The sequence below is a fragment of the Malaclemys terrapin genome, chromosome 4 (genome assembly GCF_027887155.1).
Source record: "Malaclemys terrapin pileata isolate rMalTer1 chromosome 4, rMalTer1.hap1, whole genome shotgun sequence".
NCBI classification, from domain to species: Eukaryota; Metazoa; Chordata; order Testudines; family Emydidae; genus Malaclemys; species Malaclemys terrapin.
Genome location: NC_071508.1, coordinates 90279368 through 90306106, shown reverse-complemented (window position 1 = coordinate 90306106; position 26739 = coordinate 90279368). Strand labels below are relative to the sequence as shown.

The following is a 26739-nucleotide window of genomic DNA, read 5'->3' as shown; positions in this document are numbered from 1 at the left end:
ACCTCCCCCGATCGCCATGAGTTTTCAAAAATAATGGCTAATGGCTCTGCAATCTCATCCGCCAACTCCTTTAGCACCCTTGGATGCAGCGCATCCGGCCCCATGGACTTGTGCATGTCCAGTTTTTGTAAATAGTCCCGAACCACTTCTTTCTCCACAGAGGGCTGGTCACCTCTTCCCCATATTGTGCTGCCCAGTGCAGTAGTCTGGGAGCTGACCTTGTTTGTGAAGACAGAGGCAAAAAAAGCATTGAGTACATTAGCTTTTTCCACATCCTCGGTCATTAGGTTGCCTCCCTCATTCAGGAAGGGGCCCACACTTTCCTTGACTTTCTTCTTGTTGCTAACATACCTGAAGAAACCCTTCTTGTTACTCTTAACATCTCCTGCTAGCTGTAACTCTAAGTGTGATTTGGCCTTCCTGATTTCACTCCTGCATGCCTGAGCAATATTTTTATACTCCTCCCTGGTCATTTGTCCAATCTTCCACTTCTTGTAAGCTTCTTTTTTGCGTTTAAGATCAGCAAGGATTTCACTGTTTAGCCAAGCTGGTCGCCTGCCATATTTACTATTCTTTCTACACATCGGGATGGTTTGTTCCTGCAACCGCAATAAGGATTCTTTAAAATACAGCCAGCTCTCCTGGACCCCTTTGCCCTTCATGTTATTCTCCCAGGGGATCCTGCCCATCTGTTCCCTGAGGGAGTCAAAGTCTGCTTTTCTGAAGTCCAGGGTCCGTATTCTGCTGCTCTCCTTTCTTCCTTGTGTCAGGATCCTGAACTTGACCATCTCATGGTCACTGCCTCCCAGGTTCCCATCCACTTTTGCTTCCCCTACTAATTCTTCCCTGTTTGTGAGCAGCAGGTCAAGAAAAGCTCTGTCCCTAGTTGGTTCCTCCAGCACTTGCACCAGGAAATTGTCCCCTACACTTTCCAAAAACTTCCTGGATTGTCTGTGCACCGCTGTATTGCTCTCCCAGCAGATATCAGGGTGATTAAAGTCTCCCATGAGAACCAAGGCCTGCGATCTAGCAACTTCTGCTAGTTGCCAGAAGAAAGCCTCGTCCACCTCATCCCCCTGGTCTGGTGGTCTATAGCAGACTCCAACCACAACATCACCCTTGTTGCTCAAACTTCTCAACTTTATCCAGAGACTCTCAGGTTTTTCTGCAGTTTCATACCGGAGCTCTGAGCAGTCATACTCTTCTCTTACATACAGAGCAACTCCCCCACCTTTTCTGCCCTGCCTGTCCTTCCTGACAGTTTATATCCATCCATGACAGTACTCCAGTCATGTGAGTTATCCCACCAAGTCTCTGTTATTCCAATCACATCATAGTTCCCTGACTGTGCCAGGACTTCCAGTTCTCCCTGCTTGTTTCCCAGGCTTCTTGCATTTGTGTATAGGCACTTAAGATAACTCATCAATTGTCCCTCTTTCTCAGTATGAGACAGGTGTCCTCCCCTCTTGCGCTCTCCTGCTTGTGCTTCCTCCCAGGATCCCATTTCCCCACTTACCTCAGGGCTTTGGTCTCCTTCCCCCGGTGAACCTAGTTTAAAGCCCTCCTCCCTAGGTTAGCCAGCCTGCTGGTGAAGATGCTCTTCCCTCTCTTCGTTAGGTGGAGCCCGTCTCTGCCTAGCACTCCTCCTTCTTGGAACACCACCCCATGGTCGAAGAATCCAAAGCCTTCTCTCCGACTCATTACATTAGTACCTGTTGAGAGAACATAGAAACGGTTGCTCACCTGTATCTCCATTGCTGGTGCATGGACGCTCCTCTTTCTCCTTCTGGAGGTCACATGCTGCCAAACCTCTTCACAATCCTTCTGTCCCTGCTGCGCCTGCTCTGAATCTTCAGAACATTGTGGCCGTAGAAGCATCTCCTGACGTCTGTCCAAGAAATCTTCATTTTCCCTTATGCAACGCAGAGTCGAACCTTCTCTTCCAATATGGAGACCAGCTTGCACTTTGTACAGACAAAGTCGCTTCTGTCCTGTGGAAGAAAGACAAACATGGCACAACCTCTGCAGGTTACAACAGCTGATCGCTCACCTTCCATATCACCGTCCTCTTAAGAGCTTCTTCAACTGTTGCAGGACTACTCAGAGAAACCTGCGGATGAAAGCTTCAGTGAGCTCTCCCCAGGCGAACTCCCTCTGTTAGCCTCTGCTGTTCGCCGCTCAGCTGGTTCACTGCTGACTGCCTTTATATACCAGTCAGGCCCACTCAAGGCCCACCTGGAACAAAGCACTCCCAATTCACACTTTTGAAACAAACAAACAAGCAAGCAATCAAGCACACGGTCAAACTGACCAACTGTCCCAGCAGCAGACACTCAGATACTCACCAACACAGCCCCCCTAATGCAGCACTTAGTGTACCTCCTCTCGGACAGCTCCCAGGCAAACTCCCTCTGTTAGCATCTGCTGTTCGCCGCTCAGCTGGTTCGCTGCTGACTGCCCTTATATACCAGTCAGGCCCACTCAAGGCCCACCTGGAACAAAGCACGCCCAATTCACACTTTTCAAACAAACAAGCAAGCAATCAAGCTTATAGTCTAAGTATCAGCATTCAGCTGACTGAGAGAGAGACAGAGCAGAAAAAGAGTACCTAAGAAGGAAATCAGATGAGGAGAAGGCACAGAGAGGTGGAAATAGGTGAAGAAGGGGGGCATCAGTTTAATGAAATCTACATCTTCTTGTCTGTCCATAACAGGTAGGTGCATAATAGAACAATCCTACTGAAACTAACTTCTGCAGCCTGACCAATTTACAGTCTGAATAGGTCAGTGGAAAAACTGGAGAAACCTGCTCCCTAAAAGGCACAACATTACTGGGACTAGAACTTGAAGTAATTACACCTCTACCCCAATATAACGCAGTCCTCGGGAGACAAAAAATCTCGCCACGTTATAGGTGAGACCGCGTTATATCGAACTTGCTTTGGCCCCCCCGGTTCCTTGTTCCCTGACTGCCGCCTCCAGAGACCCCTGTCCCTAATCACCCCCAGGACCACACCCCCTACCCAATCCCGTCCCTTGACTGCTCTGACCCCTATCCACACCCCCGTCCCCTGACAGGCACTCACCGGCAGTGGCGGAAAGCGTAGCAATGTGGCCCCAGCCTGCTCCACTTCGCCATCTCCCAGCCGTGGCGCTCCGCTTCCCGCCGCCGGTGAGTGTGGGGAGGTAGGGGAAAGGATGCCCCCCGTACTCACCTTCGGCGGGAAGCTGAGCGCCGCGGCTGGGAGGTGGCAGAGTGGAGCGGGCTGGGGCCGGGCTGCTCCGCTTCCCGCCGCTGGTGAGTGCAGGGAGGTTGGTGAAAGGACGCCCTCCGCACTCACCAGCGGCGGGAAGCGGAGTGATGCAGCCCCAGCCCACTCCACTTTCCTTGCTCCAGCCACAGCACCAGCTGTGTTGCTGGGGGGTGGGGGGTTGGGGAAAGGTCCCGCACTCATCTGTAGCGCAAAGTGGAGCGCCACGGCTGGGAGCTGGCGGAGTGGAGCAGGCTGGGGCTGGGCTTCTCCGCTTCTGCCACTACCGGTGAGTGCGGGGGGTATCCCTTCCCCCAAACCCTCTCCCCCGAGCGAGACGGCTGGGGCCGGGGCAAGGGAAGCGGAGCGGGCTGCTCCCGGCCCCCCGCTAATCCCCCGGGCCACTCTGGGACTGTGGGGCCCCCAAAATTGCCCCCCACAGCTCCTGCCTCCTTAGACCCTGGAAGGGGGGAGCCCCTGACCACTCCCGAGACCCTCTGCCCCTTATCCAACCCCTCGGCCCTGGCCCGGCACTCTTAACACGCTGCTCAGAGCAGCATGTCAGAGCTTTACTGCATTGTATGCGAACCCGTGTTCTATCGGGTCGCGTTATATTGGCGTAGAGGTGTAGGTATTTGGCTTCCTCACCTAAAGTTGTATTCCAGACAAAGTATATATAAGATTCAAGACAGGTTACAGTGAGTACATTTCTGTAAAATACCAGAAGAGATTCCTCATCCCAGATTTCTGTGTATGATACATTCCCTGTAACAGGATGGCAGGATTGTTTTGTTGACCCAACCTGTTACCAGGTAGTAGAACCCTGCATAAAGCTGTAGGAGTTCTGCTGACACATTGTGGCCCATGTGGTGTATTAAGTCTACCCTGACATAAAGGAGGTGTGAGAATGGCTGTCTACACAGAGAGAGCAAGCAAGCTAGCATAAGAGGTTGTGGAGGAAAATCCAAGTTCAGCCACGCTTGCGGAAGGTTGTGTGTGATGAAACTGAGTTTTTTGTGTTGTGATGATATTTTGAGTTTCCAGTCAAGCTAAACTCCAGAAAGGAGATGAGCTGGACATCACAGTGGGGCTGTGCACTCTATTGAGGAGTGGATAGGGACTAGGTCTATTCATAATGACTAGCCTTGATTAGTAATTTCTCTTTAAAATAGCTTCCTGAATTCTACCCTCTTCCTTCCCAGGTAGTTTTCATTTACAAATATAACCCAGGGGCAGGGGGAGGGTGAAGCCAACAGTACCAACTGAAGGTAAGTCTGCTACTGCTTCAAACATGAGAAGCCTGAAGAAGATGAGAGCGGTGGGAGAGGGAGAAGTGGCACCCATTCCCTTTACTAGGCATCTGTTAGCCTACAGGTCAGGGAGAAAGCACTGTGACTCTTCCAAAATAAATGGAAAGTTGGGGGAGAGGAACAGGGTAGCAGACTGATAATAAAAGTAGCCAATTGCTAAGCTCTCTCCCAATCCCCTTGCAGAGATTGGAGCAGTTGCCAGGGCTGACTCTGCTTTTCCTGTGCAGCCCTTTGATCTGCTGCCAGTAGGGAACCCTAGCAATCCCTTCCCTCACACAGTGTAAAACTGGAAATGGCTTTGGGATATTCAGCCAAGCACATCACCTGCCTACTACTGAAGAGTTTTCTGTCTGCCTGTGGGTACATGAAATGAGAGAGACTAGAGAAGGAATTGTAGGATTTCTTTATTGCAAGTTGTTTTGTATGTTGGAGTGATCTATAAAGTGACAATCGGACATGTTTTGTAGTGACTGTGAATATTGCAGTGTCTTGAAAGTAAAAATGAAAACTTTGCATTGGTGACCCTCCTCGTTCAATGGCCCACTTTCTGAAGTTGTTGTGAAGCATAAAACTAATTAAAAGGGTGACCTTGTTAGTTTGCAGTCAGGGTTTTTGTTTTGTTCTGCTTTTTAGTGGTCTCAACGATACAGATTGCACTCTGTTCCTTTGGCTGATCTTTCATAGTTGGACTTCATTGTCTAGACAGGTAGGATTTTGACTTCTTTCATTCATGCTCCTCAAGTAATGAGGTTCTTGCCTCCCTGAGGTAATGATGCTTATAGGACTGACTAGTTTTGGATGAGAAGATCCTCCAGTTTGTCATTCCTTTCAATCTGTATGGTGTTCCCCATAGTAGTCCTAAATCCCCTATGTTCTCCTTCTACTTCCGTATATACTCATTCATAAGCCGAATATTTTTGGTAAAAAAGTGACGCATCAAAGAGCGGGGGTCAGCTTATAAATGGGTCTACATCAAAATTTGATGATTTTAAACTCTATGGAATCATTGAATTGAATATCTAATACATTGTCGTTTCATTTACCTGGAGCCACTTCCCCCAGCTCCCATTGGCTGGGAATGGTGAACCACGGCCACAGGGAGCGGAGGGGCTCCATGCCTGCAGACGCTCCAAGTAAACAAAACGTCCTGACCTGCCAGTGCTTCACCCTGATGGCCGGGAGCCAAAGTTTGCCAACCCCTGAAATATAGGGTCATACAGTTTTTTTTGCTATTTTTACCTAACCATCTTGGGGGGGGCAGCTTATAAACGAATGGGCTAATGAACGAGTATATATGGTAACTATAATCCACTCTTGATCTTCTGCAGGGCGTTTCTAGGGGGATACACGTAGGATGGAAAGTCATCTCCACAGTGCTTCCAAATCCTTGCCCAACCAAGAAGCAGTTGTCCTGAGGTCACATTTAACCCGAAATTGTTCTCTTCCCCAACCCCATTGTGGTGTATGGCTCTGATAACTGAACCATTAGACTTCCCTTCTGGGAGTAAGATTTGTTGAGACAAATCACATTGAACTTCAGCTATATCACTAAGCCCCATAAATATCTGCCTATGCTAGTTACTGGTTAGTATTTTAAAAGTACTTTATAAAGTACTGTTCTTGAATGTAGAGTTAATTGCATGAGCCTTCTAGCCTTTTGGGGATGCAGTACTGATGGGATTTTACAAGTAAACTGCCAATCTTTTTTCTTTTTTTCCTTTTTGGGCAGCTGGCTTATGAAAGGTCCTATTGGACAGGGCTATGTTAACATTGAATAATGGAATACATTTATTGTAACAGCTGCAGTCTAGTTCAACACAGCCATTTTGTTCAATTCTGAAAATGTGTGGTGTTTCTGGCATGTTGCAGACATGAGATTGGACTTGAATGAATAAGTAATCAAAACTGTAAAAACCCAGATGGTGCTACAGATATTGTATGACTGCTATCAAAGTGTCAGGGTATGAACAGCAAATATTTGAATATATTAAAAAAAAAAAAAGCCCTCACTTTTACAGTTCCTTGCACTTATTTTTTTCCCAGTAGCTATTTCCCTGCACACCTTATCTTTGACTAAAATTGTTTTGTCTCTGACTGAAGTGTGTGTGTGGCCTTGGAGACTGAGTGAATCATCTTTTTTGGCTGTGAGGCTTTACATTGTGACCCAAGTCCATGGTGTTTCTGATCCAACAAAAGTTTACCTGGGATAGATCATTGGTAAAAAGTAAAATTGACTTCTCTATTTAGCTGTCTCTTTTTTGTGAAAATTGATTCTGTTTGATGCCTCTGAATAGCATAGAAAGGGAGAAGTGAAGATGGATAAAATTCATTCTTTTAAGTGTCCAATTACAGTAGAGAGGTTAACTGTATGGACTAGCATTTTATAACTTCAAATTTTTGAATGTAGTGTTTCCTGATAAATGTTTTTTTTCTAAATTTGCTTTCTATTATGGAAAGCACTCACTGTTTAATATTGGAAAAGTGAGGAATTCGTTATTTGTGTTAATAAGTTAATAGATTCTAAGACCAGCAAGCACCACAGTGATCATCTAGTTTGATCTCTTGCATAACATAGGCCATAGAACGGGGGTGGGCAAACTTTTTGGCCTGATGGCCGCATCGGGCTATGGAAATTGTATGGTGGGCCATGAATGCTCACAAAATTGGGGGTTGGGATGCAAGGAGGGTGTGAGGGCTCCGGCTGGGGGTGCGGGCTCTGGGGTGGGGCTAAAAATGAGGAGTTCAGGGTGTGGGAGAGAGCTCCGGGCTGGGGCAGGGGGTTGGGATGCAGGAGGAGGTGAGGGCTGTGGCTGGAGGTGCGGGCTTTGGGGTGGGGCTAGGGATGAGGGGTGCAGAAGGGGGAAGCGGGCTGGGGATGGAGCAGAGGAGTTCGGAGTATGGGAAGGGGCTCCGGGCTGAGGCAAGTGGTTGGGATGTGGGCTCTGGGCTGGGGATGCGGATTCCAGGGTGGGGCCAGATATGAGAGGTTCAGGGTGCAGGTGGGGGCTCCGGGCTGGGACAGGGGGTCGGGATGCAGGGTTGTGTGTGAGGGCTCTGGCTGGGGGTGCAAGCTTGGGGGTGCAGGAGGGTGCTCCAGGCTGGGACTGAGAGGTTCAGAGGGCAGGAGGGGGATCAGGGCTGGGGCAGGGGATTGGGGTGTGGAGGAGGGCTCAGGGGTGCAGGCTCCAGGCGGAGCTTCCCTCAAGCAGCTTCCGGAAGCAGCAGCATGTCCCCCATCCGGCTCCTACGCGGCGGTGCGGCCAGGTGGCTCTGGTCACTGCCCTGTCCTGAGGCGCCGCCTGTGCAGCTCCCGTTGGCCATGGTTCCCAGCCCATGGGAGCTGCAGTGCCAGTGTTTGGGGTGGGAGCAGCATGTGGAGCCCCCTGGCTGCCCCTATGCGTAGGAGCTAGAGGGGGAAAATGCCACTGCTTCTGGAGCCGTGTGAAGTGGGGCAAACCTCTGACCATACTCCCTGGCTGGAGTGCCGGAGTGGGGCAAGCCCCTGACCCTGCTCCTCGGCAGGAGCTCAAGGGCAGGATTAAAAGGACTGATGGGCTGGAGGTGGCTCACGGGCCATAGTTTGCCCACCCCTGCTATAGAATGTCCCTGCAATGATTCTTGTTTGAATATAGCATATCTTTTAGAAAAAACATCCAATCTTGATTTAAACATTGCCAGTGGTGGAGAATGTGCCATAACCCTTGGTTATTTTTTCCAATGATTAATTACCCTTACTGTTAAAAATGTAGGCCATATTTCCAGTCTGAATTTGTATAACTTCAACTGACAGCCATGAGATCTTGTCTGTTGATTGATCAGCCCATTATCGAATGTTTCTTCCCCAAGTAGGCACTTACAGACTGCGATTAAGTCAACCCTTAACCCTGTCTTCATTAAACTAAATAGATTGAGCTCCTTGAATGTCTCACTATGTGGCTTGTCTGCCAATCCTTTAATTATTTTCCTGACTCTTCTCTGAAACCTCCAAATCAACATCTTTGAATTATGTACACAAGAACTGGACACAGTACTCTCGCAGTGGTTGCACCTGAGACAGACAGACACTCAACAACCTTATTCTGTAATGCACTCTATTCACTAGTCTGAAATATAAAATATACTACTTTACTTAGGGTTGTCGAGTCTCTTTGGAGGTTCACACATCTGTTGTATACTGTTCAATAATTTAAGAAGAACCATTATTGTTTAGGAATCTACTTGATAATCATGCTTTGGTTGATTAGTTTGTACTTCTGAGATGCTGCCAAAGAAAAGGGAAAATCTTGCTGGCCACTTTGTGGCCTCCTTTCTTAGGGAAAGATCTCTGCAGAGAGATGTCTTGCCTTGTAGTCTAAAGGTGAGATGTGAACTCATTCCGATCTCTGCTCCAAGGGAGTTCTAAGATCAAAGGTTCTCCAATGAAAATGTCTTTCTTCCAAAGTTTGAGAACATAATTAGGTTATGTCAGCAGAAGCACTCTGTGCTCATAGTATTCTTTGTGGGTTTTGTGTGGAGAGGAGTCTCTGAGGTAGCCAGGTCCTAGTCCTTTAGAGGGACCTGAAAATGAAAACTAGGGCCCTGTGACAGTGTGGACTAAGCCCAGAGGCCCACTGCTGGAAGCCTCAGTGCCTGCCACATTCATCCCAGAGAGGAGCAGAAGAGAAGTTCTCCAAGTGGCCCAGAATGGGTGCAGGGAAAGCAGCCAATGAGGACCCAGGAGGGCCCTGTAAAAATGAGCTGCAGAGCCAGCGACAGGCAGTTCCTTCTGGAGCTAGAGGACTGCAGGTCTGGGCTCTTGACTGGCCAAAGGGAACTCCAGCCAGTAGGGCCTGGGGGAGCAAGGAAGAGCTACTGGCTGCTGGGCCTGAGCTTAGAAGAACCCTGAGCTAAGGGTAAGACATTGGTGAAGGCTGGGGCCGCAGGGAAGTGGCCCAGTGAACTGAAGGCACCTTTGCTAAAGAGACATGGCAGTGTGTGGCTGCTATTCTTATGGTCCCTGGGCTGGGACCCAGAATGGTGGGTTGGTCCATGTCCCCCCCCATAGGCAATTGGGGAATGGCATATAATTGGACAGCAATGTTCCCTCTAATTTTTTACATCCATGTGTGGAATGAATTTTGTTATGTGCACCAACATGGAGGTAAATGTAGGGTTACCATATTTTAAGTGTCCAAAAAGAGGACACTCCACGGGGCCCCAGCCCTGCTCCAATTCCGCCCCCATCCTGCCCCTTCCGGGCCCCGCCCCAACTCCGTCCCCTCCCCTGAATGCTTCGGCCCCTGCCTCTCCCCCTCCCCTGCTTCCCGCAAACATTTGATTCACGGGAAGCCTGAAGCAGGCAGGGAGCAGATAAGCTGGGGCTGGAGCGGGGGGTGGGGGTGGGGGGAAGGGCGCAAGGCGGCGCGGCCCAGTCCGGCCCCCCCCCGGCCGAGCGGCTCCTTCCGGCCCCCGGCCGAGCACCACCAGTCCCTCCCTCCCTATTTTCCCGGACATGTCTGGCTTTTTGGGATTTCCTCCCGGACGGGGATTTGAGGCCCAAAAAGCCGGACATGTCCGGGAAAATGCGGACGTATGGTAACCCTAGGTAAATGATCTGGAGAAAGTGAGGTGGCAAAGTTTGCAGATGATACCAAACTGCTCAAGATAGTTAAGACCAAAGCAGACTGTGAAGAACTTCAAAAAGATTTCACAAAACTAAGTGACTGGGCAACAAAATGGCAAATAAAATTTAATGTGGATAAATGTAAAGTAATGCACATTGGGGAAAAATAACCCCAACTATACATACAATATGATGGGGGCTAATTTAGCTACAACAATTCAGGAAAAAGATCTTGGAGTCATCGTGGATAGTTCTCTGAAGACATCCACGCAGTGTGCAGTCAAAAAAGCAAACAGGATGTTAGGAATCATTAAAAAGGGGTTAGAGAATAAGACTGAGAATATTTTATTGCCCTTATATAAATCCGTGGTATGCCCACATCTTGAATACTGCTTACAGATGTGGTCTCCTCATCTCAAAAAAGATATGCTGGCATTCAAAAAGGTTCAGAGAAGGGCAACTAAAATGATTAGGGGTTTGGAACGGGTCCCATATGAGGAGAGATTAAAGAGGCTAGGATTTTTCAGCTTGGAAAAGAGGAGACTAAGGGGGGATATGATAGAGGTATATAAAATCATGAGTGATGTGGAGAAAGTGAATAAGGAAAAGTTATTTACTGGTTCCCATAATATAAGAACTAGAGGACACCAAATGAAATTAATGGGCAGCAGGTTTAAAACAAATAAAAGGAAGTTCTTCTTCACACAGCGCACAGTCAACTTGTGGAACTCCTTGCCTGAGGAGGTTGTGAAGTCCAAGACTATAACAGGGTTCAAAAAAGAACTAGATAAATTCATGGAGGTTAAGTCCATTAATGGCTATTAGACAGGATGGGTAAGGAATGGTGTCCCTAGCCTCTGTTTCTCAGAGGGTGGTGATGAATGGCAGGAGAGAGATCACTTGATCGTTACCTGTTAGGTTCACTCCCTCTGGGGCACCTGGCATTGGCCACCGTCAGTAGACAGGATACTGGGATGGATTGACCTTTGGTCTGACCCGGTACGGCCATTCTTATGTTCTTATGATGTGTGGCAGGGGTGGGTCTGAGAGGTTTGGTGTGTGAGAGGGGGCTCAGGACTGGGGTAGAGTTGGGGTGAGGGCTCTGGCTGGGAGTGCGGACTCTGGGGGTGGGACTGGCGGTTTGGGGTGCAGCAGGGGGCTCAGGGCTGGGGCAGAGTGTTGGGGTGGGGGGGGGGGAGAGCTCCGGCTGAGGGGTTTTGGGTGCAGGCTGCCCCAGGGCTGCGGTGGGGAGTGAGGACTCGCTGTAGCCCTCTCGCTGCAGCAGCCCGGGGCCGGGAGAGAGATGCCTCTCCCTGCCTGCGCAGCCCTTGGTAGACTGCTGTGTAGCAGTGCAGCCACACAGCTTAGAGGGAACTTAGTTGGACAGCAGTAAATCCCCAGAAGGGGACTGAACTGTCAGGAGGCCCAGCTGGAGAACAGACTAAGAGGGTGAAACCATTGCCTCCAGGCAGGAATCCTTGGGGGTATGACCCGATATCAGATGGGACTGGTTTAAAGACTGTAGACACCCAATTAGAAGAGGGCACTCACGAAAAGTGGGTGACACACCACTACAGGACCTAAAGTGAATCTTACATTGTGTGGGTACGCAGTACAGAGCACTGGTGTGGTGTCCTGTTGCTGATCTGTTCCAGTCAGGAGATGAACTTTTTCATATGGACCGTCTCAGCACAAGGGAATGGACACAACACACAGTCAACCTGTGGAACTCCTTGCCAGAGGATGTTGTGAAGGCCAAGACTATAACAGGATTCAAAAAAGAATTAGATAAATTCATGGAGGATAGGTCCATCAATGGCTATTAGCCAGGATGGGCAGGAATGGTGTTCCTAGACTCTGTTTGCCAGAATCTGGGAATGGGCAACAGGGGATGGATCACTTGATGATGACCTATTCTGTTCATTCCCTCTGGGGCATCTGGCATGGCCGCTGTCAGAAGACAGGATACTGAGCTAGATGGACCTTTGGTCTGACCCAGTATGGCTGTTCTTATGTTCTTGAGGTCCCTTCCATCTCTACAGTTCTATAATTCTATATTCAACCAATAGAAGTTTTCATGTTGCCCTATGGTTCCTGTTTTCGAGGTAATTGTCATAATTTATCCCTGAGGTGGTAACAGAGTCTGTTGTAGCTAAATGGACATTAGTCCTTTATCACAAAAAGAGGCATAGTTTCTTTAATAGCAGATGGAAGAACGTATCCCTGGGAAGTGCTGCTATCTGGAAATCTAATTGTAGAGATAAATTAAGGAGGACTCCAGAACTGTTACTTTTTAATCAAAGAGCATTAGATGCCCGGGGAGGGGGGGGAGGAGGGGAGTCATGGTTTCTGCTAATTAATCAGAATGCTTTCCCTTTTCTCCCATCTTTACCCCAGTCTGCCTTAGGCCTGGTCCCCACTAAGTCCCCACTTCAGACTAAGGTACGCAAATTCAGCTACGTTAATAACATAGCTGAATTCGAAGTACCTTAGTCCGAACTTACCGCGGGTCCAGACGTGGCACGGAGGCTCCCCCGTCGATGCCGCGTACTCCTCTCGCCGAGCTGGAGTACCGGCGTCGATGGCGAGCACTTCCGGGATCGATCCCAGAACATCGATTGCCTGCCGCCGGACCCTCCGGTAAGTGAAGACGTACCCTTAGTTAGGCCTGCTTTTTACCTGTGCTTTTATTTATTTATTTATTTATTTGGACAGTGGGGTAACTGGGTGACACCATTAGGCAAATAGTATGTTTATGCCAATTGTATTCATTTTAGGCATATCCTTACTGTGTTTCTGCCGAAGTTTTGTCTTAGCATTTGCATCTCCCAGCCTCAGTTAAGATTAAAGGCGTTAAAATCAAGCTATAATTGGCTAAAATCAAGGATAGTCTCAATTCTGATTCATTCTTTCTGGAGATTATATATATTGCATATTTGAAAAGGAACTGCTGTCCACTCTTCCTCAACTTTTAATTATCAGTCTTACGTTTTGGTTTTGGAATATGACTAAAAAAGAAGAGGAGCTCAACCTATTACTGCAATGTTTTGGGTTTTGTTGGTTTTTTTAATGCTTTTTTGATTAGTAGCTTAAATCTTCTAGGATCATGGATTTCTTGAGGATCCTGACAGATCTGTTAACTTGAACAGAGGATCCCTTACAATGTATTTGGATTGCATCTCATTGAAACGACATGCAGGAAAGAGATTACTGCTTTGAAAGTGGTACAGCAGGTGGCTTTTCTTGTATTCCGTTGGCTCATGTCATCTCTGGTGCTGGCAATAAATGGACTTTGTCAACTACCGACAGGAATATAAGTTGACAGACTTTATTTTTTTTCAGTGAGTCAAAAGTATGAAAAGAACAAAAACTTCATAAATTAATATTCCTTCTCTTCCTCTGCTCTGGAAGAGAGATCTTTCCCAGCTGACCACTTTACCTCCAGAAGCCAAAGAGCAAGAGGAAAATCATTATCATCTTATGCCATTTCTTTTGCATGCACAGGCTCTTGAAAGACTGTGAGGTATCTGGGCAGGAATTGTCTCTCTCTCTAGACCACTGAATACACTGCTGGTATTTAACAATTAAGAATAAGGGCTACAGTAATTTGTGTGTGACTTATTCTTCTTCCTGTGTTTTTGTTTTATTGCATGTTCTATCTTGTTTTCTAATATCATACCAGTTCCACTTCTGAGCTGTCGGTTACCTGAATTCACTAACCAGTTGATTGGTTAAAAGTATTTTCAAACATTTTTTCTCTTACCCGTCATATTTTTCTTTTAGTTCTGGTGGTGGTTTTTAACCAAGAATATTTTTGCAAAGTTACTTTGGAACAAAAACTCTGGTAGTCTGATGTCTTTCATCCAGAATGCTAATGAATATGAATATAAGTAGCGGATTTCTGTCTGGTCTGCAGGACAATCCTTTTTTTTTTTTTTTTTTTTTTTTTTTTTAATTAATTGATAGTGATCACTGGAACCTAGCCAGAATTTTAAAGCCAAAATCCTGTCACTTCTGTAATCAGGAAATCTCCTTTTCATCTGTAGAGTAGAAATAACTGATATTTTACCTTTTTGTTTGGCCCATGAATTCTAAGCAATCTTTACCCCTTTAATCAGTGTGTTTCTATATAAGACATATCATAAAAACAAGAAAATGATAGGTTTCAGAGTGTTAATCTGCATCAGCAAAAACAACGAGGAGTCCTTGTGGCACCTTAGAGACTAACACATTTATTTGGGCATAAGCTTTCGTGGGCTAGAGCCCACTTCATCAGATGCATGAAGTGAAAAATACAGGCGCAGTTATAAATACATGAAAGGATAGGGTCTGCTTTACCAAGTGTGAGGTCAGTCTAACGAGATCCATCAGTTAACAGCAGGATACCAAGGGAGGAAAATAACTTTTGAAGTGGTAAGAGAGTGACCCATTACAGACAGTTGACAAGAAGGTGTGAGTAACAGTAGGGAGAAATTAGTATTGGGGAAATTAAGTTTAGGTTTTGTAATGACCCAACCACTCCTAGTCTTTATTCAGGCCTAATCTGATGGTATCCAGTTTGCAAATTAATTCCAGTTCTGCAGCTTCACATTGTAGTCTGTTTTTGAAGTTTTTGTTGTTGAAGAATTGCCACTTTGAGGTCTGTTATTGAGTGACCAGAGAGATTGAAGTGTTCTCCTACTGGTTTTTGAATGTTATAGTTCCTGATGTCAGATTTGTGTCCATTTATTCTTTTGCGTAGAGACTTCCGGTTTGGCCAATGTACATGGCAGAGGGTCATTGCTGGCACATGATAGCGAGCCTTCAAGTAATATTGTATTTGAGCAACATATGGTATTTCTTCTGATAAATTTCCTTCGAAATTTCTTTCAAATCCTCTGGAATATAGAAATAGAAACTTGGGTGATTTAAGTGGCTTTTATATCTTCAAGTCTATCAATCCAATAGTAGCTCAAAAGAACTACTAAAAAATGTAGCTGCATTTACTGAACAGCATAAAGATTTCAGACTATAAAACTAGGCTTGTTTCAGTTCTTCCCATTGCCTTCCTTCACTCTTAGCCTTGCCATTTCTGTCTCTCTGACTTATTTTTTTTTTGCTCAGCATAGCACAATGCAGTAATTGTTTCACGTCCTACTGTGTATAATTTGCATAAATTTATTCCCTGATTACAGTATATGGAATGTAATCTTTTCTATTCCATCGGTTATGAATTTGAAAGGCTTTCTGCAATTGAATGTCATGGGGAAGGAGGGGGTGGGAAATGCAGCAAAAATGTCAAAAGATCCTTCTTTACCCCTCAGCTCACTATTTTGGAATTAATAGGTGTTTCCTTTCCTCAATTGAAGGATTATTTTTGTAATAAAATAATAATAATAATAATAATTAATAATAAATAGTGGTTCTGTATCACAGCTCATCATTGATCTCAGATTATTTTTAAAAACAAACCTCATAATGCCTCTTTTGGAGGTACTTAAGAGGTCTTTAGGCCTGATTTTGCTGACCACTGCAATGCATGCCAATGTGGGGTGGAATACAGCTGCTGTTCAGCAGTGCACAATGCTACGTAATATTTTAGGGACAGGAAGTGCAGAAGAATAGTGTACCCAAATGACACATCAGAGGGAATTTAGATGGACAGAATGTAACTATCCAAATTGGAATGTGGCCTTGACACAGAGGTAAAACTCTTACTCAGAAAAGCACCATTGTTTTTGTTTTTGTTTTTTAAAATAACAAGGCCTTGTTTTTTTTTTTTATATATCATCCAAAAAACAGCATCTCTATCAGCAGAGTGCGTCCAAACATTGCACTGGTGCACTGAACTCACAGGAATTAAGGGCTTGTCTACACGAACAATTAGTTTGCAGCAAACTGGGTGTAAATCTACCCCATGCTAGCCTGCCATGTGCTGTCTGACCAGCCTACATAGTCTCTGTCATTGTGGACAGAAACTGGAGAAAATCAGCAATGATTGCAGCGTCTGTTTTTATTTGTAGAGCCCATAAGTAGTTGCATTGTGACTAAGAATTGCAGCCTATAAGAACCATTCATTAATATGTTAGGTTCACAATTCTTTCATGTTGAGAATGCAAGGAAGCAGCTGATCTGGCTAAGGAGTAGGATTAGCAGTTTACTAAAACATTGGTTCTGGCAAACTTTGTTGTGCATTAAATTACTGAGAATAAAAAAACCAAAAGTTCTTTTCATGAACTCACAAGTGACCTCGAATTACTTCTTGTTTTGACTCAGATTCTACAAGAAACTGCTGAAATCGTATTAGTTAGAAAGGTCCTTATTTTCAAGAGCCTAGAGAGCTTCAAAGCAATTTTTCATTAAGCATGTGGGAAATATTATGGAATGTTTGCTTTTTTACATAGTAACAACAGTGAACGGCAAAACTGTAATATAACAAAAGCTTTAAAGTGTTAAACCAGACTGCAAAAGAATATCCTGCTCAGTGGCTTGGCTGCTGCTTCTATTGACTAGATGTTGGATGTCTCTTGAACCAGGGACAATGGATTCTTCCTAAAAGCGTGGGGGGGATGAGGCCCTGCCCACAGCCAAGCTGATGCCTGGCTGGAGAGCCCAGGTCCCTCCACCTTCCTGGCTGGGGGGCTTAAGAGCAGCCTCTGGCCCGTGTCCCTTCCCTACAATCCTCCCACCCAGCAGAGGGAGAGGGTGGGCCGCTCCCCACAGCTGCTCGGGCAGCTCTTACCAGGCCAGGCTGGAAACTGGAGCCACATCAGGGTAAGAGCCGTGTGTGCAGCTGTGGGAGCTGCAGACCCTCCACCTGCCCTGGGTGGAGGGTCTGGAGGACAGGGACATGGGTCAGGGGGCTGCTCTCGGGCCCTCCTACCCCAGGCTTGTGGAGGGTCTGCACTCCCCATAGCTGCCTGGGCTCCCCCAGCCTCTCTTACCTGGGCCAGGCTCCAACTTCTGGCCTGGACAGGGGGCGGGACCTTGGGGGAAGAGGTGGGGCAGGGGGTGGGCCCATGGTAAAAGTGGATGGGCTAGGCTGTTTATCAATTCATGTTCCTCCCCCATTCCAACCCTCCTTCCCTATACCCCTTCAGGGATCCTTCTCATGAGAACCTACTTCATCAGGAAATATATCATTTGTTATGCGTTGGGGTCATTGAACCAGTCCTGGTGCAACTCAGGAGCAAGGAGTTTTACTTTCATTATTTCCTGATCCCCCTAGGCGAAGTGAGGTTGCAGGCCCATTCTGGATCTATGGCCATTAAACAAATACAGGAAGACGCAGACATTCAAGATGGTCACACTAGCAGCCATTATTCCAGCTCTAGAGCAAGGAGATTGATTTCCAGCCCTCGACCTAGAAGATGTCTACTTCCATATCTCAATACAACCATTGTACAGGAGATTTCCTACGGTTTACCTTTGGGGCAGGATCATTATCAGTACAGACTGCTCCACCCAGGGTATTCTCCAAGGTTTTCTTCATTGTAGCGACGCACTAACCCCAGTACAGCAACTGGAGTTTATCAGCACCAACCCTAACGGAGTACAAGCGAGAGTATTCCTCTGGCTATACAGACTCAGCACCCTGGGGCAGATGCCTCCCTAATAGGCTGGGGAGCTCACCTACACAACCACAAGGTTCAGGGCAAATGGCCTTCCACAGAAAGTGACCTTCCATATCACTCTTTTGGCGCTACCTGGCTATCTGGGAGGGAGTTGGGGTGTGGGAGGGGGCTCAGGACTATAGTCACTTAGTTCTGCACTGTTTGGGTTATTACAGTCTGCAGAGGAATGTTTATTTGTTTATTAACAACTTTTTACTGGAATTAAAAAAATATTGAACACTTCTGTTTGTTTTAGCTTGCTATTTTACATTTTGGGCCAAGTTTAGGTTATGCTAATGCTATTTTACATTTTGGGCTGACATTTTCCACATTCATTCTGTTTAACGATTTGAGATTTTAATCAATTGTTTTAATTTTAAAAAGCTTTTCAATTCGCTGTTGGTACTGAGGGGATAGGGAAGGAAGGCAGAAGATGTTGAATTTGAAGAAGTGAGGTTTTTACCCACGAAAGCTTATGCCCAAATAAATCTGTTAGTCTTTAAGGTGCCACCAGACTCCTTGTTGTTTTTGTAGATACAGACTAACACGGCTACCCCCGATACTTGATATTGGATTTTTTAGTAGCTCATATTTGAAGGAAGTAAATACTTCATCTATGACCCAGAGAAATCAAGTGTCTAGATTTCCAGTTGTTTGCATCTGTAAGGGTGAGGTAATTTATGCTGGTTTGTAATAGGAACTGGAGCATTGTCAGGAAATTACAAAGGACAGTCTCGGGCAGCTGAACCTATAGGCTTGTTCTGCAGACTATAGTGGTTGTATTGATGAAGTTTGCTCAGTTTTTAAGATATTCCCCCATTTTCTGTATAGGGCATGTTTCTCTAGCTGGCTTCTTTTACATTGGAGTAAATGTTTTAAGTGTGACCACTGCGTAATGTGACAGCTTCCCTCTTCTTTCTTTTAAAAATTATATGGAGAATAGGAATCTAAAGCTAGTAATAAAACTCAGACAAGAATCAGAGTAAGTTAATTTTGTTTATCAACATAGTTACTTTCTATACCTCCCTCAGTCTATTGGCACAGTTGGGGTATGCCAAAGAGTAGAACTTGATGTGCATTCGAGTTCTTGTGAAGAATGTGCAGTACCCTCAAGAGGCCCATTCAGACTAAACAATGCCAAATTCAGGAAATTCACTTCCAGCAGTGTGAGCTGGAGCAAATTTGTTTCTACTCCAAATAGACAAGAACTGTGCTACAACAATTACATTTAAAAATGGAAACCCTGTCTCATAGGACTTCCTTACTATTGTTTAAGACTTGTTTACATGACAGGTTTTTTTTGTAATCCTCTCCTCTCCTTTTTCTACATCTTACATATCTTGTTTCTTTACAGCAGTGCCAGCTGATCTCGTTTGAAGGGGCAGAAGCCAGTTTGTAACTATGAATGTATATTTTATAGGGTTAAGAGGTGTTTTCCAGTGCGGTGATCTTTTAGATCTGATGACCTAGTAGCCAGAGTGTCAACTTGCATCATCTGAGTAAGAAAAAAACAACCATTGACAACTGAAGTAAAAAAAAGCTAAAATGGGGTTATTAATTTGATGATGATATGCTGAATGGTGCTACGCTGTTGCTTGAGGATTACAAATTGTTCAGATATTTATCCTTTGTAAATATCTGAACAGTTTGGATTAGTACATTTTTGTAACAAAGTCAAGGAATTATTAGTTTTTCAAACAAAAGTAGCACACAGTGATTTAATTATGGTGTTTAAAAAATTTTGGGGACCCCCAAAGCCCTCTGCTCAGTCCCAGGCCCGCCCCCACTCCACCCCTTCCTCCAAGGCCCCACTCCTTCCTGCTCCCTGCTCGCTCCATCCCCCCTCCCTCCATCACTCGCTCTCCCCCATTCTCACTCACTTTCACCAGGCTGGGACAGGGGGCTGGTGCAGGAGGGGATGAGGGCTCTGGGAGAAAGTTTGGGTGCAGGCTCTGGGCTGGGGCAGGGGTGTGGGAGGGGAGAAGGGGTGCGGGCTCCAGCCAGGCGACACTTACCTTAGGCGGCTCCCGAAAGTGACCAGCACATCTCTCTGGCAGTGGCTCCTAGGTGGGTGGGCCAGGGTGCCTCAATATGCTGCCCCTGCAGCTCCCACTGGCTGCAGTTCCCAGCCAATAGGAGCTGCGGAGTCGGCACTTGAGGCGCAGGCAGCATGCGGAGACCCCTGTCCCCCCAGGGCCATAGGGACATGCCGGCTGCTTCCAGGACTGGTGCTGGGCCAGGGCAGGTAGGGAGCCTGCCTTAGCCCTGCTGCGCCGCCAGACTTTTAGCCCCTAAAATCTCCCAATTTGGTTCAGTAGCCTCTGAGAGATAGAAGGAGAGGGAGAAGTTGAGGGAGGGGGAGGACTTGATCAGTGAGGCCCGCAGACAACCCTGTAGTACCCTCGGGGACCCCCAGGGGTCCGCAGACCCCAGTTTGAGAAACGCCGATCTATAACCGATCTAGAATATAATACTTTGCACATATTAAAAGCACATTTTTGAGGCAAAAATCTCCTTCCAGGGGCCATTTCCCAAACACTAATGAGAACAACAGATGCTGATGTCAGCCAATCATTAAAGCTAAATCAAATCCTATGTCACTGCTTATCTTGAATTCTGACTAGCTAATGTGCCTGGAAACTCCTTTTCACATATATGCAAGAGAATCTTAGAGACATCTAAAAGGACAATTTTAACCTCTCTTACTTTCAGGCATGCAGTAACTACCTCTTGGTCCAGTTAATCAAAATATCATCAGCAGACTTTTAAAGGAATTTTCTTGAAGACAGAAAAGTTAGGCTCCAACTCCTCTTTGCGCCTTTTAAAATTGCCTCTTAATATGTTTGTCTCCCTTTTATACATAAGTAACCTGACACTAAGACTCTTTTGTATTACTCAATAGTATTGTAAAATATCTTAAATACATTGCCATACAGAGACTAGATTAATTATTTTGCATGTGAAATGACTGCTTGATCACATGGGTTTTGTGTAGCTTGGATTTCTCTCCTAATTGCCTTGATTGCTTTGTCATTTGGCACTCACCCATGTGACACAATTGGATCATACACTGTACTGATGCATCTGAGATAACAGTTAGAAACAGTACAATAGAATAGAGGGTACCCCAAAAACAAAATCAGGCAAAAGTGAACAACAGGCAGTGAAAAAAATAAAAAATGATATTTTTACTTTTTCTTTTAAAACTTTTACACGATAAAGAGGTATGAAAGCAAGATACTTCATCTCATGAGGTTATCCTGAGAAGCAACTTTTAAGAACTCCCCATTTATGCATGCAAAACACCTAATGTCGTCATTGAAATTTTAACCTGATCTGTGACTGCAGGAACTGGCCCTAAATATTTCATATGTGCCTCCTCTTTCTGATGCCTATTAATCTATTTTTTTCAGTTCCTCTTTGTACTCTTTTTATGCCAGGGTTTCCTAGGGCTTTGGTTGGTTGGTTTTGGTGCATTATAAATACATTTTGCCCTGACACATTTAATTCACCTGCCCAAATAATGAAGGAAAACCATGCAAGGAAGTTCACATGAATATTTGAGCTGTAAACATATTGTTCACTGATGAACATAATTCATGTATATAATTCATATTCAAAGAACAGAGGATAAATCATCCCAAAACTATAGAACTTTCTGTTTGTATTTAAACAATTAATTAAAATGGGGCAAATACAGGCTTCGATTGCTGTTCTTTCTGCAAATTAATTTTAAAAAATGACTAATTCGATGGGGCCTAATGATACACTGCTGAGCTACTTCTTTTTAAAAGGGAAGGCTAAAAAATGCATTGCACTGTATGCAGAAAGCCATCCTTCTGAATACAAACATACTGCAAGTCTGTATGATGCTCCATTATAAAAAGGATGCCTAAATCTCTGCTGAGTCTGAAATGAGGGACTACAAAATGCAATGAAACTTGGAACACAAATCAGAATCTGAGCATGACTGATCTTCTCACATCAAACTGGTCTCGATAAAAGGATGTGGATTTGTTAACAGTACTACTTGAAAAGTAAAAATTAAATTGAAGAAATAGAACAAAAATTGAAACAAAGTTTTGGGAACCTTTTCAAAGCAAAGGCAAGAGTTTTAGAGGGTAGAGAGAGACAAAGATTGTTCTTTCTAAATGCGGTGGGGAACAGTGCAAGTTAAAAATTCAATCCACACTCTTGAGTGATGTAATTATACGGACCTAACTCCTATATGATCTAACAGAAGGGCTTCTCCCATCAACATAGCTACTGCCTCTTGGGGAGGTAGAGTATCTATTACACCCACAAGAGAAGCTTTCCTGTAGGCGTAGGTAGCATCTTCACTGAAGTGCTATAGTGGTCCAGCTATGCTGCTGCAGCGTTGCAAGTATAGACAAGCCATTAGTTAAACTGATGCAGATCCCTAATGTAAACACACTTATACTGCTTAAACAAGGTGTAAATAGATTTAAGTTTGAAATGGTATATCTTTCTAGCATAAACAAGGACTATTACTTATAACTGTCTCTTACAGCAGATGGTTAGTGTGGCCCTGTTTCTGGTTGTATGCTAAGTTAACAGCTAAGAAGACTGGTGGCTGCTTTAAGCCTTCGTATGTAATAGAGTTTGTGCGTCAGGTTGTCTTTTTGTTTTCTTAAGGGCTGTTGCAGTCTTACTCCTTGTTCCTTGGGAACAGTACAATTTCAAACATAAGCTTTCATAGTGTGGATCACAAGATTTACCTGGTGTTCAAATATTTAAAGTTTCACCCTGTTTTGTACACTCGAATAGGGCATGGAGGCTTTTGAGATGTTTAGATGATCAATTCTTATGCCAGTCAGTAAAACATCAACAACTCTTAGTTCAGCTCTCAACCCTGGGTATCTTCAGATTTTGACAGGGCCTTGACATTGCTGTAGAAGCAGCACACTCAACCCCTAGGCAGGAGAATATCATTTTTGACCAACACTTTGGTCTTCCCCAGGCCATGTACACCATTCCTTGTTTGGAAGGACATATTTCCCCTAAGCTAGACCTCAAAATGGGGGTGGGCAAGAGCAGATCCAGAAGAAGAAAAAGATGGGGCGGGGAGAGAGGAATCCCAAAAGATCTGTTCTTTTACCCCTCAACAAAAAAACAAACCAGACCCGTATTTCCATTAGCAAGGATTTGGAGGATTGCTAAATGTGACGGGCAAGAGTGGAAATAGGGTGTGCTTCCCCAATACTTTAACCCTTGGTCAGTGTATAACTTCAGTACAAAGGGTTAAGCACATTTTGATCTTGTGAGATTGATCTATATAGGCCCTGTCACATCAAGGAGCCTGCATTAATTTCCTACCATGATGACTCAGGCCAAGAATCACAAATATAATGGTTTGACTTGTGATCATTAAAACTCAGATGCTTTTCCAAATAATTGTAACTTTTTAGGGAAAAAATGGCCTAATTTGTATTGTGCTGATGTAATGAGTCTACAGACACGGGGCCAATTTCTTCCTTCAGTGCTCCACAGAAATAATGGGATTACAACAGAGCATCTTAGAGGAGAATTTGGTTTACTGACTTTTTTAGTCAGTGTTTTTAATAAATAGCCTGCCTGAGATTGATCACTGTACTCTAAAGCAGAGGTAGCTAATAGTAAATCAAACATTCTTTGCTGCCATGATCCCAGGTCAGTTACTTCCAAGTGCTTCTTTAATTAAAACACTGTTGGAGCTGTTGCTGAGCAATTAGACCTAAATACAGTGATTCTCAGTTCAGAAAACACTTTGGTGAAATCCAGAACTATTTTAGAACACAATAGGGATACATTTCGGATTGGCCACTTTCTAAGCTGCAACAGCACTGTGGTTAAAGAAACAAAAACATGTCACAGTTGCCAAAGCACAGCAGGACCACCAGTCAGCAACTATTGCTATATCAGAGTTTTGGGAGACTTGAAGTACTTTTCTATTAGTAAACTTTTGTTCCCTGAAGCACGTACAGGGCTCAGTTCTGCATTCCTTACTCTTGAGCAGTCCCCTTGAAGTCCATAGAACTGACTGTGCAAGGTAAGAACTGCAGGATCAGGCCCATATTCTGATTTGCTATCTATTCAATTATTTTTAAAAGAGCATTGCCTTTTCCATAGAAACCAATGAGTTAAATAAAAAACAGATGTTGAAACACTACTACAAAGCAACTTCCAAGAATAGTTTAACCCCAAACCAAATCCCTCCCGTTATATTTTCCCACAGCTCAAAGAAGGCCTCATGGGCAAAATACTGCCTGTGATTACAAGGAGCAAATTTTTGAAAAGCCTAGTGGTGTCTGGGTGCTTTTAGGAGAGAACAGTGCTACAGGAGAACAGTTTCCCAGTGCCCTGAGAGAATATGAAGTTGTAACTGCATTCTGCTGGGCAGAAAGAAAATATATTTTTAATAGAGGAAAGGATAATCATTAATAACATTTATTCATCAGTGTTTTTACAGACATCAACATAATACATTCTCTGCCCCAAATAATTTACAATCTTTATTTAATAAAAAAAAAAGTGCAGGATAGGAGACAGGACAGCAGTACATGAGTGGGTGAAATCCTGGCCTCAATTAAGTCACTGGGTAAAATGTCCATTGACTTCAATGGCGCCAGGATCTCACCTTCTAAGCAGGAAGAAGACATGGAGCAGAGACTGGAAAAGGAGGCTAAGGGAATGGAATATTGAACAAGCAGGGAAGGAAGAAAAAATTAGGACAGAGATTACAGAGGGTCTTGTAGGTGAGGATGAGGAGTTTGCATTTGATGTGGCAATGGTTAAAAAAACACGCAGTTTCAGCCTTCTGGATGACGGCAACCTGTTCAGCATAGCTCTCTTGTCCATCATATTAAAGTGTCTGCCTGTATTTTCATTGTGCTTGGTCGGTATATGTTGGTAAAGGTGTTATATATTGTTAGGCAGGTCTGTCTTCCTATTTACATTGTACCCTGTTTGAACCTTCCAGCGGCTGTCATTCCTGACACAGAATACTTTTGTTAGACATGCTACCACTGAGCCACCAACGATGAGCTGACATTTGACTTCTGGCTCAGATGGTTTATTATCAGAACACAAATAGCCAAGTTGTCCTTGATTAATGAAATGTGTGTATAGTCTCAGCCTTCAGTGGAGTTGGAACTATAATGAATTTCCTGCTAAAAATTGGCACCTGTTGTGATTTGAACTGTAATATGACCTGCAAATTAAGTCTCAAGAGTTTATTTTTGATAGCTCTGATTATTACCCTTGATTGGGATTTGGATAAATTGATGTTTTCCCTGCAGTATATTTGTTTTCTTTATCCACCATTGCTAAGTTTAGTACATTTACCTGTCTGTAAAAGCAACAAAAGTTGGCTGAATCTTTGCAGAGTATGGTATGTAACTGTGTGTCTATACAGGTTAACTTTTTACATGAATAGAAAATATGTTTATACTTAAAATATTTTCTTTGAAAGACTTCAACCGTACTGAGTTCATTTATCCTGTGCTGGAGGGCTTAGCAGTTGACAGCCAGCACAGAGGGGACTCCATACTCCAGTGTACTCAGCAGAGGAGACGACTACTCTTTACACTGCCGTGGAGTGGGGGTTTGGTATGTTGGAGATGGGGTCAGTGGGTTTGGGCACAGTCCAGTCCATACAGGAAAAAAACAAAGTAGGACCCGAGCAACAGGTCAACATCTGCTACTTTCTGCCATGCCTAGCAGTAGCCAGCTTTGGGCCTTGAGAATTGTGATGCCCAGCTCCTTTATTAATTTTATTAATTATTTGTATTGCTGTAGCGCCTTGGAGCTCTAGTCATGATCCAGGACACCATTGTGCCAGGATTCTTCACAAACACAGCACAAAAAGACAGTCCCTGTCCCAAACAGCTTACAATCTAAGTATAAAACAAGAAATGACAGATTGGGGAAACAAGGAAAGTTCAGCCTTACCCAAAGAGCAGTTAGCAATGGTTCACTGTCGCACTGGTTGGGTCCTGCAGGGATCTGTCCTGGGTCTCGTACTATTCAATATTTTTACTAATGACTTTGATAGTGGAGTGGAGAGTATGGTTGTAAAATCTGCGGATGACACCAAGCTAGGAGCAGTTGCAAGCACTTTGGAGGTCAGGATTAGAATTCAAAATGATTGTGACAAATTGGTCAGAAATAAGAGACAAAATTCAGTAAAGACAAGTGCAAAGTACTACACTTAGGAAGGAAGAATCAAATGCACAATTACAAACTGTCTCAGTGGTAATACTACAGAAAACGATCTGAGGTTAGTGGATCACAAGTTGAATGAGTCAATGTGACACAGTTGCGAAAAAGGCTAATATTCTGGGGCATGTTAACAGGAGTGTCATATGTAGAACATGGGATGTAATTGTCCCGCTCTGTTTGTCACTGGTGAGGCCTCGGCTGGAGTATTGTATCCAGTTTTGGGCACCACACTTTAAGAAAGATTTGGGCAAATTGGAGAGAATCCAGAGGAGAGCAACAAAAATGTTTTAGAAAACGTTTAGAAAACCTATCCTGTGAGGAAAGGTTAAAATAAGTTGGCATGTTTAGTTTTGAGAAAAGGAGACGGGGGTGGGGGCGGGGCGGGGGGCTGGTTACAGTCTACCTTTTTTATCTTGTCCAATTTCCACATGTTTATTAGTCCCATGAAATAAGTCGATAGGCAAATGGGATGGAACTTATCATTTTAGACTTGTGAAAAATAGACTAAATGATGTTTGAATGGCAGTGAGTGTTTCCAAGGAGGGAATGACTCACTGAGTGCATTTTTTCTTTCAATCGTTCCAGGTTTTCCAGGACCTCGGCACCTCAGTGCTATCTGGTGCTTTTAAGGGGTACAATATCTGTCTTTTTGCATATGGACAGACGGGTTCAGGAAAAACGTACACGATGATGGGAACTCCAGTGAGTCATAGCCTTCATTACACTCTTTTTTTTTATCTGTTTATTAAATTGAAGTTTATGATT

The 26739-nt window shown here is 44.6% G+C and overlaps 1 protein-coding gene across 1 annotated transcript in view; it reads left to right on the top strand.

Annotated features, from left to right (window-relative positions):
• Positions 1-26739, top strand: part of LOC128836249 (stAR-related lipid transfer protein 9-like) — a 164268-nt gene that overhangs the window by 57370 nt on the left and 80159 nt on the right. Inside the window, exon 4 of the mRNA XM_054026341.1 lies at positions 26560-26676. Within this exon, the coding sequence (XP_053882316.1) occupies positions 26560-26676 (117 nt within the window). The remainder of the gene's footprint in view (positions 1-26559; positions 26677-26739) is intronic.